General features: G+C 43.9%; 2 protein-coding genes across 6 annotated transcripts in view; one reads left to right on the top strand and one right to left on the bottom strand.

Annotated features, from left to right (window-relative positions):
* The window catches only part of LOC306921079 (sphingosine kinase 1-like), a 33,547-nt gene extending 23,973 nt beyond the window's left edge, over positions 1-9,574 (top strand). For all 4 annotated transcript variants that reach the window (XM_079498180.1, XM_079498181.1, XM_079498182.1 and 1 more), the window contains exons 4-6: positions 975-1,069; positions 1,457-1,572; positions 4,986-9,574. In XM_079498180.1, coding sequence (XP_079354306.1) covers positions 975-1,069; positions 1,457-1,572; positions 4,986-5,874 — 1,100 coding nt within the window. In that variant the 3' untranslated portion in view covers positions 5,875-9,574. The remainder of the gene's footprint in view (positions 1-974; positions 1,070-1,456; positions 1,573-4,985) is intronic.
* An 882-nt stretch (positions 9,575-10,456) lies between these two features.
* Positions 10,457-21,169, bottom strand: part of ube2o (ubiquitin-conjugating enzyme E2O) — a 40,496-nt gene continuing 29,783 nt past the window's right edge. The window contains exons 14-21 of one of the 2 annotated variants that reach the window (XM_079498600.1): positions 20,883-21,023; positions 20,677-20,766; positions 19,524-20,210; positions 18,033-18,201; positions 16,812-16,948; positions 16,293-16,496; positions 15,525-15,582; positions 10,457-15,320 (exon numbers count right to left, since the gene is read on the bottom strand). In XM_079498600.1, coding sequence (XP_079354726.1) covers positions 14,503-15,320; positions 15,525-15,582; positions 16,293-16,496; positions 16,812-16,948; positions 18,033-18,201; positions 19,524-20,210; positions 20,677-20,766; positions 20,883-21,023 — 2,304 coding nt within the window. In that variant the 3' untranslated portion in view covers positions 10,457-14,502. Of the gene's footprint in view, positions 15,321-15,524; positions 15,583-16,292; positions 16,497-16,811; positions 16,949-18,032; positions 18,202-19,481; positions 20,211-20,676; positions 20,767-20,882; positions 21,024-21,169 lie in introns of both variants that reach the window. The other variant, XM_079498599.1, reaches the window with a different exon arrangement.

Raw genomic sequence — 21,169 nt, forward strand, 5'->3', positions numbered from 1 at the left:
TAGATGGGTTCTTTTCACTAAAAGACCAGCTGTAATCCACAGTTGAGAATGAAGGCTGTGGCAGAATGTAAACTGAATGTTCCAACGATGTTGGAACACAATGCATCATTGATGATACATTTAGACAGTGGACGAGTTAATGTATGATGGAAGTCTTAGGAACCTATACCTCAAGTTGTAACAAGTGATAAGTTGGGTAGTTTTATTCTGTAAGAATGGGTGCCATCTATTTATAGAATGAAGAAACAGTGAACAAAAAGAAAGAAAAAAGAATAATAATTATTTTAACTATGAACTACTAATACTATGAATTCAATTTCTTAACTATTTGTACATTCTACTTTTTACTGGCTCGGAAATACTGCCATGTAGCATCCCCACTAAGAGATGTCTGGCCCTGTCATGAAGGTGACACCTCATCAGATTAGACGGCCCTAGTTTAATTTGATGGAGTGCTCCTGGGTAATTCAGCGCTCCTGATCTAATTGGCACTGTGATAGACACTTAATTTAAGACCCAATATCAGCTTTCTCAGCCACTTGATAACTGATACAGGGACTCAACGATGAGGAGGCTTTGGGAAATGATAGTTTTGAGTTTGGCTTACTGGGATACAAACGGTGTAGTGGATGTGTGGACCCGTGCGTGCACAATGTTTCTCTCTCGGATTGATTTTCATTCATTAACTTGTTTTCTTATTTACACTGATATTTGTTTACTAGGGGAAATGTATTGTTCCGTTTTCATACAAAGTGTATGAAAACGGAACAATGTATTTCCCCTAGTAAACAAATGTGCTTTTATAGTATAGTCAAGTGACACACACACACACACACACACACACACACACACACACACACACACACACACACACACACACACACACACACACACACACACACACACACACACACACACACACACACACACACACAGTGACGGTGCCTCTAAAGGTGGAATCTGTTGTTTTACAGAGCGGCAAAATCATGCCAGAGAGCTGGCCAGGGAGGCAGACCTGTCACAGTGGGACGCCCTGGTCATCATGTCTGGAGATGGACTACTGTTTGAGGTAAACGCACGCACGCACGCACGCACGCACGCACGCACGCACGCACGCGTAAAATATTTACTTTATTTGCATGATACATCTCTAAACCGATTATTCCATTGCTAAAACATTTATTTGATATAAGTTATGAGAACAGAATGTAAATTATGGAACAAGTACGTTTCTGCCGGACAGTGATGACATACAAAGACATAGAAATATACTGTACATATAGAGTATAGGTACCTGGTCTAGTGTAATATAGACATGAATGGCTTGTGATGTTCTGTACCTACATGTTTGGTTATTAGATCAGATTGACTGACAGGCTGCAGTGCAGGTAATGACCTAATGGTCCTTCTCCATTAGAATCTACTTGATTCAAGCTGTCTCGTCTGTGTCTGGCAGGTAATAAATGGCCTACTGGAGAGAGCAGACTGGGAAGAAGCCATTCGCACTCCACTGGGCATCCTGCCTGGGGGCTCAGGCAATGCCTTGGCTGCCTCCATACATCACTACTCTGGGTGGGTTACACACATTGCACACACGCACAAATGGAGTACGCCATTAAGATTAAGTTAAAACTGTGATCACCTATTACTGCGTAGGTGAATGAGCCAAATAGATTGGCATACTAGAAGCAAAATAACCTGCATGCTTCAGGGAAATGCTTGAGGCTTTTGTGATGTGGAAAAACTTAATTTAAATAAACCATTACGGTACAGAAAAGGTCATGTATTTATTCTCATTACGTATTGTTATGTACACTTACTTTGAAGAATACGTTTCAGACAATACACACTATGTTAGGCTGCTGTTGTATACAAAGCACCACCATACCCTGCCTAGCCTAGGGTATGTGTAGTTCAGCGATACCCATTCTGATGCAAATAAAAATATACGTAGCCACAAAACTGTCCCCAAATCACAGGAGTGCCTTCTCTGGTATAATTAATATACAATTCGTTGGCTGTCATACAGTACAATACTGTGGTTTCTGTTATTTATATTATGACTGCTGATTTGCTATGTACTAAATACGCCTCACACAGTGAATTTTGTGTAGCAGCTGTGTTGTTGTATCTGTCTATGGGTGCAGCCCTGACATACCTGTCAAACATATACATTTGCCCTTGCGCTTAACCTTTACGTTTAAAGGACCATACAGGCATCCATACATGTCATTGTCTATTCTCAGATTTAGATTGTTCATAGATTTTTCCATTAATGGCTTTTTTTTGGTCATTCAAATATTATCGAACTTACATGAATAATTTCGCATTTCGAGCTTGCAGATATGCTACTTTTGATGCTTTTCTGTGACGCTGTACTGCGACTGATCAATTAGGGCATTCATCTGCAACAAAACACAAAGTGTAAAATATGGAGAGCAGAGGTTTCTGCCCGACAGACGATATAGATGCATGATTTTGAGCAGTGCTAGCTGGTCCAACATTTGACCATCTCAGCACGGGAATTGCCCATATATGGCCATGTGGCATGTGCATATGGGACCGACCAACTTCAAACCCTAATGAACTACAGACATTATTGAAATTAACTCAAAGGCACTGCTCACTTCACACTGGGTGTGATTTATTATTATTATTATTAAAGAATTCACCCCCCACTGCTGGTGGTTTCCACAGAACATCATTCAATGCTGGAACAGAAATGACCCATCAGCCACACATTGTCTAATGTTCGTCTAACAGCAACAATGACAAGAAGAGACCAGACTCTACATTGTTCTCCCCCCCTCTCTCTCCCCTCCACTCCTCTCTCTCTCTCCCCCCCCCCCCCCTTCTCTCTCTCTCTCTCATTCTGTCTCTCCTCTCACCCCATCTTTGTCTTTCTCCCCCTCTATCTGTCTCTCTACCTATTTCACCCCCCATGTGTCTCACCCTCCCACACCCCCTATGTGTCACACCCTCCCACGGAGCAGCCAGCAGTATCCAGAATATCTACTACACGCAGTGGTTGGTGCAGCTACAATGTATCTGTTATCATACCTCAGCTGAATGTAGGGGTTCACCGAGGCTGTGAGAGCCGCATGTGGATCCAATGAGTGGCAGCTAGAAGAAGTGTGTCTGGTGGTATTGTTATGTACTGCAGAAGAATAAAGACTCAGTGAGTTCCTGGACACGGCTGCATGGAACGTGTCCTTAGTATTATGCATGGCTGAATGATGGGTCCAGTGGTCGCTAGTACAGTATGAGCTGATTTAGATGTCACAGGCTATGTGAGCTGGACAGGTTGGAAATATGCCTCCCCTGAGAGTCTCCCTCTCCTGGTGATTTATAGTCGCTGCTATAATGATGATCACTATCCTGATGCAGTACATGAACAACACTCGAGTATTGAAGATGGGTAAAGCAATCTTAATCAGAGATGAGCACTGGCCATTACAAAACCATGTGCTTGATAAAAGGCTACACAGGGTTGTAAGAGAGATAATTTTGAACTTTGAAGGTGTTATATTTGACTGAATACGAGTAGAATTCTTTTGACCAACCATTATTTCTTTCTTGAACAAATGGACCAGGTAGGATGTTTCATTCAATTGCATTTCAATATACAGTACCAGTAAGACGCCCTGAGGGCGGAAAGCGACCTCGACCTAAAGGGCGAGGTCTCGTACACGCATTGGCCTGGGTGACGGCAGACTGAGACGCAGGATTTCGCAATAAATCGAATGACTCTTTATGTCATTAATGATTCAATTTGTGGAATTATTAATGTAATTTATGACGATTATGTGTTTTACCACAAAATAGTTTTCAATTATCTTTCATTTTATACCCGGTTGAGCATGAGAGCTCTTTTTCAGCAGCGCCCTGCTTCACTTTCACACACCGATCAGAAAGAAACATGAGAAGAATAATTGTATTATTTGAACAGCTAGACCAGTGAATATGATCAGGCTGATGAATATGGATGGGATTCTAGCCATGAGAGGCAGTCAATTCCATTGAGGCACCCAGCTTTGTGTGTTTGTGTGTGTGTGTGTGTGTGTGTGTGTGTGTGTGTGTGTGTGTGTGTGTGTGTGTGTGTGTGTGTGTGTGTGTGTGTGTGTGTGTGTGTGTGTGTGTGTGTGTGTGTGTGTGTGTGTGTGTGTGTGTGTGTGTGTGTGTGTGTGTGTGTGTGTGTGTGTGTGTGTGTGTGTGAGAGAGAGAGACCTTTTACCCCTGCCTCCCAGTCTTACAGCTGATGCTGTCTTTGTTGTCTGTTGGCCCTTGAGCTTATCTGTCCCTCATGATTCCCTGCTATCACCTCCCAGTTCATTTGAGACCCTTTACTGGTCAACGTTAGTTGGTCTCCCCCATTCCTCAATGTCGGCTCAATTCCCAGATCCCATATCTGACAATACTACTCCCAGTAATTGGCACGCACGCACGCACTCCAGCCAATGATGATGGTAATACCTCAGATGTCTACTCTTCCCTCCCCATGCACTCCCCTGCAGAGGAGCTACTGATCAGTTTGATCTTGCTCTACAGTATAAAAGGGGAGGCACACGCAGATCCGACACACCAAAGGTCCGACATGCGGAGATCACCCGTCGCTTCCGACAATGCGTTGGTCCGACATGCGTTGCACCGCGCTTGCGGTTAGGGTTTGTGTGTACACGACGCGTTGAAGCGCTGAGCCAGGGTCCCAGGGCCAGAGCTGGGACTGCAGGCGGGCCCGTGCATTTAGCACGAGGAGCTGGCGTTTAACATTGAGCACTTCCCCATTTTGGACACCAAATTTTGGTGTCCAAATAGAAAAAATGCGTAAGTAGAGCGTTCTTCCGGGTGCTTCAAAACGCCACTGAGCAACTTCCATTGAAATGAATAGCAGGGGGCGGGGCAGTCCGCCCTCTATCCCACTCTATGGTGTTTTCGGACTCTTCTCGTCCCACTAATGCTCTCCCTTCCCTCCCCCGGTTCTCCAGAGCTGTGCAGGTGTTCGGCGAGGAGCTGTTGGTGAGCTGCGGCTTCCTCCTCTGCAAGGGCCTGGTGTCCCCCATGGACCTGGCGTCCGTCCACCTGTCTTCCAGCCTGCGCGTCTTCTCCTTCCTGTCGCTGGCCTGGGGCTTTGTGGCAGACGTGGACGTGGAGAGCGAGAAGTACCGTCACGTCGGATCCGCCCGCTTCACCGTCGGCACCCTGGTGAGGTTGGCCTCGCTCCGCGTCTACCAGGGCAGGCTAGCATACCTACCTGCTGCCCACAAGGAGGAGGACAAGGAAGGGGGACTTTTGGGCAAGCACACAATACCAAATAAGCCTTCATCTTTCTGCCCGGCCTCCCTCGGTTGCCAGCCCTCCCAGGACTCTCCCCTCCACACGTTCCACAACTCGTGCAACTCCAACAACTCCCTCAAAGTGAGGAGGACAGATGGCACGCCGTCTCGCAACGCCAACAAGGCCCTCACCGGTCCTCCCGACTCCCTGCTGTCGCCCCTAGACCAGCCAGTGCCCAGCGACTGGGTGGTGGTGCAGGAGGAGAACTTCGTCCTCATGCTGGCCATGTCCCAGTCCCACCTGGCAGAGGACCTGATGGCGGCGCCCGGCTCCACGCCGGACGAAGGCGTCATCCACCTCTTCTATGTCAGAGCGGGAATATCTCGCACGGCGCTGCTGAGACTGTTCCTGGCCATGGAGAAGGGCAATCATTTGACAAATAACTGCCAGCATCTGACTTATGTCAGAGTGCGGGCACTACGGCTGGAGCCGCACTCAACCAAAGGGGTTATAACGGTGGATGGGGAGGTGGTGGAATACGGGCCAGTGCAAGCGCAGGTACACAGGGGCATGGCGAGATTGATCACTGGATGGCCCTGAATGGAAATTAAATTACCACTAAGGGTTCAACAAGGTTATTCAAGACCTATTTTATTTGTGGTTCCATCTCTGCTCTTCTCTTATGATGAGGCACACGTTTATCAGATATGATAATCTACTCCTTTGTAAAGGTATATTAAAATGTAAATTCCAAATTAAGAAGCTTACATTTCCAGCAATGGACGTATACCTGTATATTGTTTTAGTTGTTCATGCTGCAACACGGTGAGAATTGCCACTCTGTTTACTTTGGGCTCGTTTTACACTGGCACACATGTTGGTTTTGCAAATGGTTGGGGATATTGCATTGACATTCATTCCATATCCTCATGTATCCCTAACCATATGCAAATGCAGTAAAGTCTAACCTTTAAACTGGTTTGATGTCCACAGTTCTCCTTTAAACATAAGTCAATAATGAATGGAGCGACGAATAGAGCGTCATCTCCACTATCCCAGAATTGCTGCAAGTAGCTATTGTTTACGAATATTGAAATACAGTACAATAGGTGCTGTTATGCACTAGCGACCATTTTCAGATTCATGCCTTGATGATGACTCTGCACTACAGTGTCACGCAAGCACAATACAATAGCCAGGAGCTAGCAGCGACATTATCATGACATTCTCTTTGCCCTCGTTTGAACAGAACTTAATAGGCTTCGTGAGCGTTCATTGTGAAATCAAGCCCCAAGTGTGGCTTACAGCCATGTGTCAATACTGTAGTTCAAAAGCTCAACCGTAGAGTAATGGACTGATGCACCTTGTTATGCAATGGAGTGAATGCAGGTGGTCTTCAACAATAAGGCTTGGATGACAATATTACTTCATCAACCAATTTTATAGATCGAAAAAGTACATTATTATGTTTTTTATTATCGGGCATAAGTAAACTATTTACTTAACTTTTATTTATCAGGCACAGGTAAATTAATTACTTAACTAAGTGCTTTAGTTTGGAACAGCCTCCTACTATCCACCCATACTCGATCTGGATTGATGATGTAGAGTAGGCCTTTCCAAGCATTTCCTCTGGGGAGTCAGGGGTGGAGCAGCAGCAGTAATGTCGCTAATGTGTAAAACCAACCAAAACAAATACGATTTAACAGTGGTTCCATACATCAGTGTGGCCCGGTCTGCTTTGTCCTCCAAAGGAAAAGCTGCTTGTGCTGTTCAGGTTGGATGATTGATGTCTCATGGTGCCTCGATAAGCCATATCCCTCCCAACCTTCCTCCATACAGCCCCATACCCTTCCTCCTTCGACCCCCCCCCCCCCCCCCCTTTTCATACATGTGTCTTCCTCTTTAAGTGCTGCAATGCGCTGGAGAGCACTGCGAGACTCTTTCATACTGTTTATACAAACAGTCACCTCTCTCTTTTTCTGTCTCTCGCTCTACACACACGCATACAAGCATAGCCATTCCCCATGGGAGATTTATTGACGATCATCACCTAGGTGTTCTTACCACCGTGAGCATGAAGTCACACAGACAAAGTGATGACTAGCCCTCACTGTGCCAGACTTTGTCTGCCTCTTGGACATAGGCTTGCGTTCACTTGCACAAAACATTCTCATTTCCTGTTCGAACCCTGACGTTATTTGTCTCATCCACTTGACGAACCACTCTGCTCTTCTGTTCCGTTGTACTGTACGTCCAGATATGACCAGGCCCAAGTGAACGCTTTTGAAGGATGATTATTCTGCCTTAAAATACAGAAGTTTGGGTTTGATTCACACTGTTGATTAAACAACACATTGATTCAGGGGTATTGCTGGAAAAGGGGAGGCGGGCAGTAGACACAGATGGAGGCTAGAGTAGTAGAAAGATCTTATTGACAATAGGGATGGGAGAGTGGAGAGAAGGAAGGGATGACGAGTAGCATAGATTCTAGGTTGTGGTATTGACTTGTTAAATGTTACATGAGGTAGGTGGCATTGTGTTCCTTAACCAGGTGCCCTCCTTGCTTCACCTCGGACTGTGAGTGATTGTTTGGTTGCACCATTTCATTAACCATGTGGTCCTGCGAAAACAGCTGTGTGTGTGACATTTATTCCACCTGAAGGCTGACACTAAGGGTGTAACTAGGGGTGATGACGTGATGTCCTTGCTAGCAGAATAGATGAAATACAGTATGAACGAATCCTTCAGTGATAGTTGATGCTGGGTGTTCACGAAGAAAGAATGACGTGTAGTGTGTAGGCCATGTGTGTATGCACCATGTACGTTAATGACATTTAATATAAAATAACTATTAATATGTTGATTTCTTGCCAATACAATTTAGGAAATTCATATGTGTAATTTTCTAATTGGCTGACAGATGGATACGTATAACAAGCATTGTATTAACTTGGCCTCTTTAACTGAACACGTATTTGATACTGACGTTAAGGCATTTCAGTTTCCATCAGATGTGGGATGACATTTTGACTGAAAATCGTTTGAAACATAACTCAGATGGATTATACTTTTGAAATCAAGCACAGGATTTCACTGGGACTGATCCCATGGCCATGAACTGTATACAGCTTCTATTTTGCTTGTTGTTGGTTGGTGATGTATGTAGTGTTCCTCTATACTATTTGCTGTGCCTTGATTGTGCTGCCTCCCAGTGTTTAAAATAGGAATAGATATATTCACTTTCCATGGGCCTGAAAGAAAGTAGCCTGGCTCCAGCCACTGAATCGTTAGCCACGCCCATTAACAATATGGAGCGAAACAAAATGAAAATTCAGGCTAGAAAGGCAGCTCTCTTTAGCTGAATTTTAAAATGTTAACTTGTTGATGCCTGTGAGAGTAGAAGTGGGTTGTTTCATTTCATAATGCTGCTTTGATTCAATATAATTAAACTGGCACAATGTGAGGAATGAGAAATACTAAAATTCTTAATAGAGATTCAATGGGGCATAGCAGTGGTGGTCATTTTCTGTTTCCATCGTTCCAGACCCCATTAATGTTTCCCATCGATGTACATTATGTGGTTCGGAATGATGGCCACCACAGCTATTCCCTATACTTTTTTTTTCTCTCCCAAAGGCCTAACTTATGCTTCAAGTGTCACTTCACCACATTGTCATTAACTTGTTAACCAAAGGTTGGGTAGAACTCTGCTGTCTACTTGGTGAAGGACATCGACCCCTTCAGGCCTGAATCTAATTTCCACCTAGAAGCCTCTGAGATTGAAAATAGAATAAGGACAAGCAAGAGTGTCCCAGTTATTATTCAGCCCAACATCATTTTAGATGACTTCAATTTATGCTTCGTCATTATGTCAAAGTATGAATGGGGCTTTAATGTATAGGTCTACTCCTTTGGCACAACAGTGTCGCTTGCTAATGAGATGCAGTTAGCTTGGAAACATTGTACTACAGTGTCAATTACGCTATAAACCGTGCTGTTAGTACGTGACGGTACATTACAAGAATGTCAATTCCAGTCACACACTCAGCCCCCAAAGATATACTTGATATTGATGTCTTTTACTGCTGCTTCTGAAATATCACGTGTCTAAATGTTTGTGTGGGTGTGTGGGGTTATCTTGACTGAAAGACTGATTTTATGTACTTGAAAATTATATAGATTTCTATTTTTTTCCACTTTACAAATGACATTTTTATGATGGGGGAAAAAGTAATCAAATTAAGCAATCTACTGGAGTGTTTTCTATTGACCAATAAAATGAAAATGGATAATGTGACAGTCTTCGTCTTCTTTTGGTCAAACTAATGGTACATTATTTATACACGTACAGTGAGCCCAACGCCAATTTACTTGCTCAACACAGACATGAGAAAATGTCAAATTAATAATCCTGTCCATTTGCACATACTGTATACAGTATATCGAATTAGCTGCAGTACCATAGAACCCACTCACAAAGCATCTAACCATTTTAGATTGTAACCACTAACCATTATTTTATACTTTGGCTACAGCGCATCACTGTCACACTGCAAGCTTGTAGATCTATTTTTGATAAATCGTGAAAATGTATGGAAATGACTCAATCTTTGCTTCTCTGGGGCCCTGGAACAAAATATTGGAAGTAGGGGCGGGGGTGCATACATTTAATTTTGGGGGTCATTGACATGGAAAGAGTTTGAGCACTGCTGATGCAGAAACATACGTTTTTCAGAAAACGTATTGTGAGTCTGTCCGCTTTCAATTGTGGTTCCTTGACTTCCACAATGTGAATACAATGACACCAGACTCGCCTCAGTGCTTGGATATTTGCAGTGGTGGAAACTTAAGAACGTTTACTCAAGTACTGTGGTGGAAAGTAACTGTACTTAAGTGCAATTTTGAGTATCTCCAATTTTAACTAGCATACATTGTGGCATTTCTACTTAAGTAAAACAGTTTTACACCTGTATACCTGTGATGTGACAATAACGTTCTGATTCTGAATATTAATACTTTTTTTTTTTTTTTTTACAATGTATTTCCACTTTTACTTCACTTATTATTTGTGACATTAGTAATGTGGAGGCATCCATCCATCTACTGTATTGTCTGCAACGTGTAGTTATCTACACAGCTCATAGCAATCATCTAAATGGACAAATAAAAGCCACAGTGGTATTATCATACTGCTTGCAAAGTTTAATGCATCAATTTATACAGTCTGAATGCAACAAAAGTAAACTGTAAAAAAAGAAAAGGAAAAGAAAGGGTACAATATTACACACACTCATTTTTATACATTTATGCCCCAAGCATTCACATGACTACTTATGACTCAGGTTTCAGTTAAATATATATGTATTTATATATTTATATAGTCATGACTTCTGTACAGAGGGAATCAGGCTACAAATCAACTTCATCAGTTACTTTTTTTAATATATCAATAACAGGCCACTGTGGAAATGTAGACATCATACAGTCAAGTCTTGTGTCTTGTCTTAAAGCAACATGTTACATGCTTTGGCTATAAAATAAATCTTGCAATAACAATAATAATGGTTAGATCTGAATAATATACACACACAGAAAATTGTACATAGCTTCATGTGCTTGATCTCCCTCTGCATGTTGTTTCCGAGAGCTAATCAGGTTTACATTTTCTGTCTTTGTTAAGAAAGAGGGTTTAAAGATTTATGTGTGGCACATGGCAATCATGTTGCGGTGGTCACCAACTCTAATCGATTAGACCAAGCAGTGACCATGTTTTAGGCCCCTGACTGTAATGGCTAAATTATACTTTGTACGGCTGTGTCGCTTGCTGAAAATAAAACCGTCAAGCAGCACATTCATACTGTAAAGTACAAATTTGGGCTCAAGAGAGAATACACTCCTCCTTCATGGATCGAGCACTGGGTGAGTGACAAACATCAGGAAGTGACAAGGACGCAACAAAATAAGGCTACATGCAGTAGTTAGAGCAGCCCATGACGAGCACACAACAAAAGAAAATCAGGAAGAGGGGCAGTCATGGAAGACTGACTGCAATGAATGGTATTGCAATGGAAGTTTAAAAAATAGACATAGTTGGGAGGGTGAGCGGAACAATGTAACAGACAAAATCAATGCACCCTCATTAATATGTTCTTTCTTCACATCACAACTTTAGTTTTGGCTCTCACTCCCTCACAATGGCACAATGTACTATCTCATTCAAAACACTCTTAAGGATCTTTGTTCAAGTAAAATGCTAGAGAGACAACTCTCCTTTTATTTCACAGATAAAGCAAGCACAAGGGGGTCTGACTGACCTGTATTTCATATTATAATCACAATAAGTGGCAAAACAGCAGTATTATGTTCTGGCTAGGCTGTTACTTATGGATGTTAACATATTATTATGATTACCCAGGAAGCACTATCAAATCCATAAGTTTTAAATTAGGTCGCAGCAAGTTGATTCACAGTACTTTGCAGGACAGAAACATCGCGCAACACGCAAGCAGAGAACAGCTCGCCAACTTGGAAAAAGTAGCCTTTCACGAGAAAATGCAACCAAAAACACTACTTTATGGCGTAAGTAATAAAAGGTTATAGGCTAGGAACATCTGAACATGAGTGCTGTGTAACATCTTTTAACTTGTTGATTCTAAAAAAAGGTTGTCTTTTTAGAGGCGTTTCTGCAAAGGCAAATTTTGTTATAGCTGGAAAATGAATTCAAAACAAATTCACACTGGTCCCCCAACAAGGGAATTAGGGTTCAAAATGGGTAACTAAACTTATTCTGTGGCTTTAGCAGTTCCCATTCGGGGGGGCTAGACAGTTATTAGTGTGCTTCAGTCAGGGCAAACAAAATGCAGCCGTAATAAACGGAACACCTGGAAACACATCAAAACAACTTCAGCATCAAACTTCTATAGTGAATTATTTAATTAACTGCACGTGCATGGAAGGGCTGAATACAATATGACTTAAGTGTACTGTAAGACTTTTCCAGTTATCTTGGAGGGGTGTGGGACAGAGGTTTATCTTCAATACAGATCTGGGTTCAGTTACATTATCAGAGTCTCTTTACAGACAGACTCAAGAATCGTCATGGGAAGTAAAAACAGATCAAAGTTCTGTACTAAAAAAAAAAGAACTCTGCTTGGAGAAAACACTGGAATAGGGTGTAGTATAGCCGAGCGTAGCGTGTGTGTACTGTATGTGTGTATGTGTAAGAAATGTCTAAAGCATGGCGCAAGCAGCTCTTTATATGATGGTCTGAGATCAGTTAACAAGAACAATTCAAGTAAGGCAACATGTCAAGATGAGATTACGGAATGGATGCTGTATCTGTTTTTTTTTTGTTTTTTTTAGTTTTTGAAATCGTGTCATTTGCAGTGATGTGGGTCCACTTCCGTTAACGATGGCGGAACTCAAGAATGGGGGACAACCTAGTGGAGGATAGGGGGACAGCTCTGGAGGATCACTGGTGAAACCTAGTGGCCATCCTATCCTAAACTTGCACAAACGTGAACTTGCCCGCATCGCGTATCGTGATCTTAATTGAGTCAAGAGGAAATGTTAGCCTACAGAAGCGGTGCAGCCTTGTGTAGGTTTCTAGAGCCGACCTTAAGCAGCATGGAGCCATAGCTCCAATCGGACCTCTCCCTCCGCTGCAGAGCTCCAAGATGAGGTTTCACTGTGTAGGGTGCCGGCAGAATGCGACTCCGGCGAACGGTGGCCAATACTGTTGATTCTTTTTTTTGGTAAAGAATCAACAATATTGGCCACCGGTCGCCGTTCTGCCCGGCACCCTACGTAGGACCTCATCTCGGAGCTATACAGCAGAGGGAGAGGTTCTAAACGGGTCTACAAGGAGTACTGTGGACACGAGGAGAGGGGCCGACAGTGGAGCCCTCTGCTCCTGTTCTAGTCTTGTTTGATTAAGAGCTTCATCACGACCCACCCTGACCTCCAGAGGTGATGATTATGTAAACTTTGTCACTCAATGATCGCTGCGTGGTTCAGTGCGTGCAACCGGCCAAGTGGATGGAGGAGGAGGGGGGGGTGTATATGGGTTAGGGGCACGGGGTGTGGACCACAAAGTGATGTAGCAGTCATGGGAGGCAGTTTTAAACATTCAGATATTTGTATGAGTATGTGGCGTGCGCATGTGTGTGCGTATGCGTGCGTGCGTGTGTAAAAAGAGAAAGGGAGAGAGAAATAGAGCGAGAGAGAAAAGAGTGGAGATCGTACAACTAGTAACATCTACTTGAAAAAAGGAAAAGGAAAGAGGAAAACAAATCTTCCCGACCTACAGTTTCTATGGCCTCTGCCAGACCAGATTGTCCATTAGTATACTGTAGTGCAGGGCGATACAGCCATCAGAACAGCAGTGTGTGTAGGATGCCCATTTGCGTGTGCATGTCTACGTGTGCATCTGTGTGCGTACCACGCAAAGTCATAACAAAGTCTGCGTTGGATTTCTTTTTTGCGGTCTGATTGACAAAGCAGACAGATATGTGTTGCCATCAACACCCATCTTGTGGTCGACCGCTGGAGGCAAGATAAGGGATTGAGGAGTCAATGGCACCGTTTAGTTTAAATGGTCTGTTGTGTTCTGCGTTTTTCTCTACACCCCAAAGTCAAAACACAACTTCCAAACAAGACTCCAGTTCCACTTCCAGGGGCAAGTGTCCACATGCTTAACGCATCCATGCCCTCTAATGTGTCGGCTCTCGATACGTGTCCAATATCCAATCCACTATTCCCACAAGTACATCTGGCTTCTGTAGCAACATTGAAGGAGAGACACGTAACCAGGTCACATATCCACAGCAAAACACTGTTCACTGTTCTTCTGATGTAAAGTGCTATGCTGTTCTCCTGCCCCGTGGTGTTGATTTGTGCCGAGGCAGGTAAAAAGGGGGATCCGAGGTTGGGTAGTAGCTAAAAAAGCACTAGGGGAACGAAATGGGGAGGGTAAAAAGGATCTGAGCATAGATATGGGGCGGAGAAATTAGCAGAGGCTCAGGCAGTACTGGGCACACAGTACATCTCTGATGAGCGGTGCAATGGACCAGAGAGAGATGGCAGGACCCAGTAGAGTAGAGTATCAAGACCTCAGTGGATTGAGGAGGATAATGCGTTTAAGAGTAGGAAGTCAGATGAAAAGAGCAGAAAGGTTACAAAGGGTGAAGTGGGTAAACCGTTGCTGTGGGGGGGAGGGGGAGGCACTTACTTGTCCTCTGTGTGCTCAGTGATGCCGGCAGCGACCAGTGCGGCGCGGTACTGTGTCAGCACACTTTGGACGCTCTTCATGAAGCCCTTGGAGAGCGGGAAGAGGGGGAAACCAATGTCCGGGTAGCCACTGCGCTCGGGAAGGAAACTCCGGTAACTCTTTCTCCGCTTCTTTGGTCGCACCGCCGGCTGCTGGCTTCCTGCTCCCGCCGAACCAGGGTCCGACACCACCACACCGCGTGCCGCCGGGCCAGCTGTAGAGACGCTGCCGGTCTCGGCTCCGGAGGAGGTGTTGGCCGCCGCCCCATCGCAGTCAGAGTTCTGGCTCAGCTCTTGACCAGAGACCGCAGTGGTGGAAGGGCTCAAACCCGAGTCCTCCAGCTCCTCCTCCAAAATACAGCTTCCAATCACATCATTAACCCGGGGTTTATTAGGGCTGCTTTCAGCTATGGCCTGCACCGATGACTCGGAGCCAAGGGTCACCTGTTCATCCAGGGATTCCACCGATGGGGGTCTGTCTCTGGAGGACTGAGACTTAGAGGAGGGCAGGGGCGCAGATCCCCTCTCTGAAGCCTCGTGAAGCTCCAACCAGGCGTCTAGGCGGTGGACGAGCCGCCAGCCACTTGTGGAGAAGTGCTCCTGGATCTCCTGGCTGAAGACCTCGATGGGGGACTGCAGGAGTTGGGTCATGGACTGGACCATCTTGATCAGGGCCATCTCGTTATAGCAGCGGCTGTTCTCGTAGCCTTCCTGCAGCCCTCGGTCGCTGTCGAAGCCCGCCTCGTTGTAGTAGGGCTCGTTGACGAGGATCAGGCCTGTGGGAAAATTATATATTAGAATTACTACAATTTCTATAAAGCATGGTACCATCGAAAGTTTAGTTGATCTACATTAATTTGTACAATAATGATGAAAAAACAAAACAAACGACAAAGCAGAATTTCCTCCAGGTCAAAAATAACATGGGAAAAGAAATGTTGACTTTGTTTTAGTTATGATCTTTGACCTTTTTGACTCACCTTGTATGGAGATAAGAACCTGCAGAAGGCTAGACTTGCTGGTCCATCTTTCATTACCCTGTGGATCACATCACCATATAAATAGGTAAATAGGTTGTCCTGGTGATTCTAGCGAAACAGCTTGAATCTCCAGGACAATTAGCCCTTTGCTAAATCCCACCCCAAAAAAACTATTGTCCAATGTCAATCCAAATAGTTTAGCAACTGTTGCTATGCAGGTCAAGCTTTCGCCGCCTCATAGTGTCAACTGTCAATGTTATTTTGCATGGCTGTGTTGTTGAACATTTACACGGCTTAACGTCAGGAAAGGTACACAACTGACACACCCAACTGATGCAACATGAAAACTCCGGCGGTTGTTAAAAGTTGATTTCCTCATATTTCTAGTTTATTTAAATAATGTCATGCACATTTGCCCAATGCATAGCCTACTGCAGGCCTGGTTGAATAGATTTAGAAGACATTTTGAAGGTTTTGCTTCTGAAATGATTATTTATATGGAGAAATCCCGTCATTTAACATGCATCTCAAAGGACAGCTTGACCGTCTCTTCGCTGCTAACGTGCCTATTGGACAAGGACAGATTGGGGAGGGACTTAGCGAAGGGCTAATTGTCATACAGTATACTGTAGGATAGTGGTGGATAATGGTATGTCACATTTAGCCAAATGCAATTTCAGGAGGAGAAAAGAATTGCACTTTGTTCTCAAAATGCACAAGTGAGTGAGGCTTTAAGTGAGTTGCAACAACAGGCAAAACCAAACTCACCTTGCCAATCCAGGTGCCCAGGAGACTGACGCAGACCTTGCCGTTGTCGTAGAGGTTGGGGTTGAGGCGCCCGCTGCACTGGGACAGGTAGCGGAAGAGAGGCGGTACAGCAGGGTAGATGTTGGGCAGCTGGATGTCAAACAGGAACAAGCCGTCCTCGTATGGTGTGCGGGTTGGACCTTTGATCAGAGCAGAGAATATATCCTGTACAGAGAAGACGGGGAATTAAATGTTAGTATTTTTATGAGCTTGTTAGACATAGAAGTTCTTTATTGTATGGACATTATGTATGATCACAAAAACATAATATAATATATAGACGTAGAAGTTCTAAGTTATTGTAGGAGAATGATTTATTTAAATTGAGGTTCAAGGATCGAAGAATAGAACCAGGAGCGACAGATGGGAGGAGAGAGGCTTTGTATTTGTATTTAGTATTGTAGAGAAATGTGCTTTTGGGAAACTCTTATGCCGACAATACTTTTTGCTCGTGTGTTCATTTGTTGATGGCCATCATACCATGCGATCTTCAAAGGTTTTGACCATGATGCCGTCAGGCAGAGAGGTAGCCAACAGAGCCATCTCTTTCCTCACTGTGCTGAAGAACTTCTTAGCCTCCGCTGGCTGGAACTCCATCTTCTTAAAAGTGTGCGTGTCTGTGGAAAAACAATACAAGAGATCATGTTTATGGAACAGCAATAGAAATATATGGTAATTTACATATACTGTTTGTGCGTGTGAGAGAGAGAGAGAGAGAGTGTGTGTGTGTGTGTGTTTGTGCGCGCAAGCCTGATTTATGCTTTGCTATAGTTCTGAAAATAAGTGTCAGTTGACAATACGTTTGTGAGGACACTCGTCAAAGTTGACATTTATTAGCGGTTTATGCAATGCAATGCATTCATGTCTAGTGGTATGGTTCAGTTCAGAAGCCACATCGCACGACTTTGTCGCTGAAGCATACTGTAAATTAGGCTTAAGGCTGGAAGACAGTCTGAGAGATACAGTTATGGAATAGGAATGTGTTGATGTGATGATTCATAAGATATGAGGAAACATATTGGGAGCTGCTTCCAAAAGAACAGAAATGTGCCTTCAGAGACAGATGCCATCACAGGGTCACTTTAAACGGAGACAAATTGCCAGACAGAATCTCTAATTACAAATAAACGAATGAAAACAGACGCAGATGAGATTTCTGTTGAAGCAGTAATGGCAGATTGATGTCATTGTTGTGATGTGCCAACCACTTCTGTGGCTCTCGTCAGCATAACCAAGGCTTTCCGTTTCACTTTGCAGGAGGCTGGCGTAGATCAGATCAGCCCGTGTTGTTGTGACCAGTCACATTTAGTCACAGCAGTGGTCAGTAAGAGGTCATGATGCAAGGACTTGAATAAAAAGCAGTGGTGGAAAATAACTAAGTACATTTACTTAGGTACGTAGTACGTACTGTACTCCGTACAATTTTGAGGTCATTTTACTTTACCGGAGCATTTCCAATTTCCAATATCTTTAAGAAATTGCGTCATGTTGCAGCCAAGTCTATGGACTTTAATGTTTGTTTAGGGTTGTTATGATGCAATTTGTTGACAGCCAAGTCTGTAGACTTTAATGTTTTAGGGCAGTAAATGACAACATAAGACATCATCTCGCCGATATAATAAATAAACATCTTGTAATACATTTTTCGCAACATCAACATGCCTGGGCACCCCTCACTTCACACAAGTGTGATTCTCTTACCTGGTGACCAGTCCAGCACAGAGAACACCTCTCCCCTTGCACTGGTGAAAGTGACTCCAGGTTTCCCCCCGCTCCCCTGGCACAGTACTGGTGTCTCACTGGGCCACTCGGGACCACCCACTGGTGTCTGGGGGTCCGGCTGGGGTTGCTCTTCCCCAGCTCGCTCTGCCTAAAAGAGTTGGCATGACCGATAGTGAGAACATTATACTGTAATTGGTCAACAAATTACCTTTTGGTAGTGTTCGCTATCTAAGCTTTACAAAGGCGTAGTGAAGATATCAAATCTGGTATTATTGGTCATTTATTCATATGCTTACTTCCTATGGCAGTTTATATATAGTTTCAGATAATCCAGATAATAATTACATTTTAAATCGGAAATTGTAACGATCTTTTAACTTTTGTCAGAGCCACAGTTGTTAGCCGGCGTAGTGACATCTGTATCGGTAGCTCACGTGACCTATAGAATTACTAAACATCACTACAACAGCATGGTGATAGATTCTACGATAATGTAAATAATGCGATATGTCCGCAACTCTGCATGCTCACAATAACGGCCATGTATGCCACTAGTGCTGTAAACGTGTGGTCCGACAACTGTCAACATTTCTCTACAGACCCTTTTCACGGCAGACATTTTGATGCATCAGAAGAGTCATCACAGCTTAAGGTCAAAATTATTACCGTTTATGTCTGCTCAGTGCTGTGAAAAGGGTACATAGCAGAAGAGTATGGAGAGCATTACCAACCGTTTAGGATAAAATCATGTATTCTTACAATACTTACTAGGGATGTTAATAGCTAATTGATTAATCGGCGTTAAGAAATTAGTCAATTAAACATAACAGTTAATAACTAATCGAATTAATCGAAATGTCTCTGCTTTTGCATGTGATGTGACAGACAAGACAGTGCACTTTTGATTTAAGTGCACTTTTGATTTAATTCAATTTCTCATACAAAGATGCCATTGCCTGGCCCTGTATCGCAAATGGTCAAATAACTATTTAATTAAGGAATATAATATGCCTTTTGTATTCTTTCTGTATATCAGCAAAGTGTAGATCTTTATGTTAGACATTGAGGGAAATTAAGATTCTCAGATTTAAAAAACAAACAAACGCAGCTTATAAACTAACCGGTTAATCGATCGATAAGCTTATCAAAACTATCAATAAGTCAATAAATGCATTAATTGATAATTCCCATCCCTAATTACTTACCGTATATTTCCAAATAGTAGCTCTACCTTAAATAGATCAGTCTACCAAATAAATAAAAGCCTGCTGCAAATAGCCACCATGTTCCTTTTAAACGCCCGGGGTCCAAATCGATTTTGCATATTAAACGACCGGATTTTCTCCAACTAAACATGACAGAACATCAATGGTGGACAGACATAATCCCCAGGGGACAAAACTCTGTTCTCCTTCCCTTAAGACCCACATTGGATGACGTTTCGTGATTTTCTTCAAGAAAATCACAAACCTCTGCTCCTGCTGCCGCACTACTGCCTGGACTCCCCACCACGGCCTCCATCTTGTCCTCCTCTACGATGGCCACGTTGTCCAGCGTCTTCCTCAGGTTCTCCTGGAGCTTCTTCATGTCGTCCAGGAAGCGCTTCTCCTTGGTGGGTTTCTCAGGCGCGGCGGGTGTCGCCGGGCTCGCTACGTTGGCGGCGGATGATGCAGGTTCGATGGAGGTGGGGGAGGTGGGTGAACCGCCGGTCCACAGTTGTTCCACCGTCATATTCTTCAGACTCTCCAGGATTTTCAACGCCTCCTTCAGCTCCCTGATGCCACGTGCCATGCCCTCCTTGCCGGTCTTCTCGGCCCCATCGGAAGGCCCTCCCAGGGCCGGGGTGTTCTCCGGGCAGACGCAACCACCAACCGCGGATCCTTCTCCTTCTTCTCCCGGGGTGGTGGGAAACAATTTGCTGCCCTCCTCCGGTGGGATGATGTAATCTGAAGTGCCCGTGGGTGTGGGGGCTGGGGTTGCCGTAGCGGAGCCGTCTATGTTTTTGTTGACACGACTGTCGTCTTCCGTGGTGAGACCGTTGTCCGTCTCCCAGCTATCACTTTCGTCCTCCCACTCCTCGGTAGACAGACCGCTGCTGGTCTCCTCCACTGAGTCATAGTCTGTTTCCTCGATCTCTGACTCCACGTTGTATAGGTGCTGTGTGCATGGACAGGGGGAGACGGCAATGATGATGATTTTAAACATAGTACACATACCAATATTGAACAGAACATGTTATTGACACATTCACATTTGTGGGATTTTTCAGTGGAACCAGAAGTCCACACCCACTGCTATGCCCTATAGCCTCAGGTCTTATTAATATTATTTGACATGCAATTTGCTCAGACAGTCCACAGTCTGTAAGTGAAGTTAAATTTAAAATAGATAAAACTAGAACAGAGTCTGCACACTGGTGATGCCGAAAAAGCTCATGAATATGTATGATATGTATGTTCTGATGAAGATCGAAACGTTGACGAGCAATACAACTTCAGAGGAGCCTTTTCAGCATCACCAGTGTACTGCGGACTCTGTTGATATTTCTGCTTGTCTTGCACCTGGGCCACGGTTGTGCGTGCACTATCTTCCTTCATCAATTTGAAATGGATCCCATGGTTACCTGTGGTAGGACGATGGTCATGGAGTTGTCAGCCCACACGACCTCCACTTTGCTGCTCACGTCCACCCTGGAGACCTGGCCTACCGATGTCTGGCACAAACAAAACCAAACAATACATTGAATGTGTTTGATAAGTCTAATAATAATAAAGTCTGTGATTGTTCAAGGTTCGATTATTTATTCGACGACCCTATTTGACATTTCACCTCATTTTCACAGTCGTTGGTCTGTCCGTTCTGTCCGTTCTCAGAGTTCCATATTCTGATGACAATGTCCGTGGTACGGAAGTGGAAGTCTGGGTGGTCCGCGATGTCGTAAACACTCACATCCTCCTCCTCGCCTATGACCTGGGATTAAAAATAGAAAAAGTCAGAAAATAAGGTGTTGATTCTGTACTGCATTCTGAACCTGGTGACCTCCACACACAGACATATTTTTTTGTGGCTTTCGCCTTTATTTTATATATTTTATGGAGGGACAGACAGTAGGCTGA

This window comes from Electrona antarctica (assembly GCF_951216825.1).
Source record: "Electrona antarctica genome assembly, chromosome: 4".
NCBI lineage: Eukaryota > Metazoa > Chordata > Actinopteri > Myctophiformes > Myctophidae > Electrona > Electrona antarctica.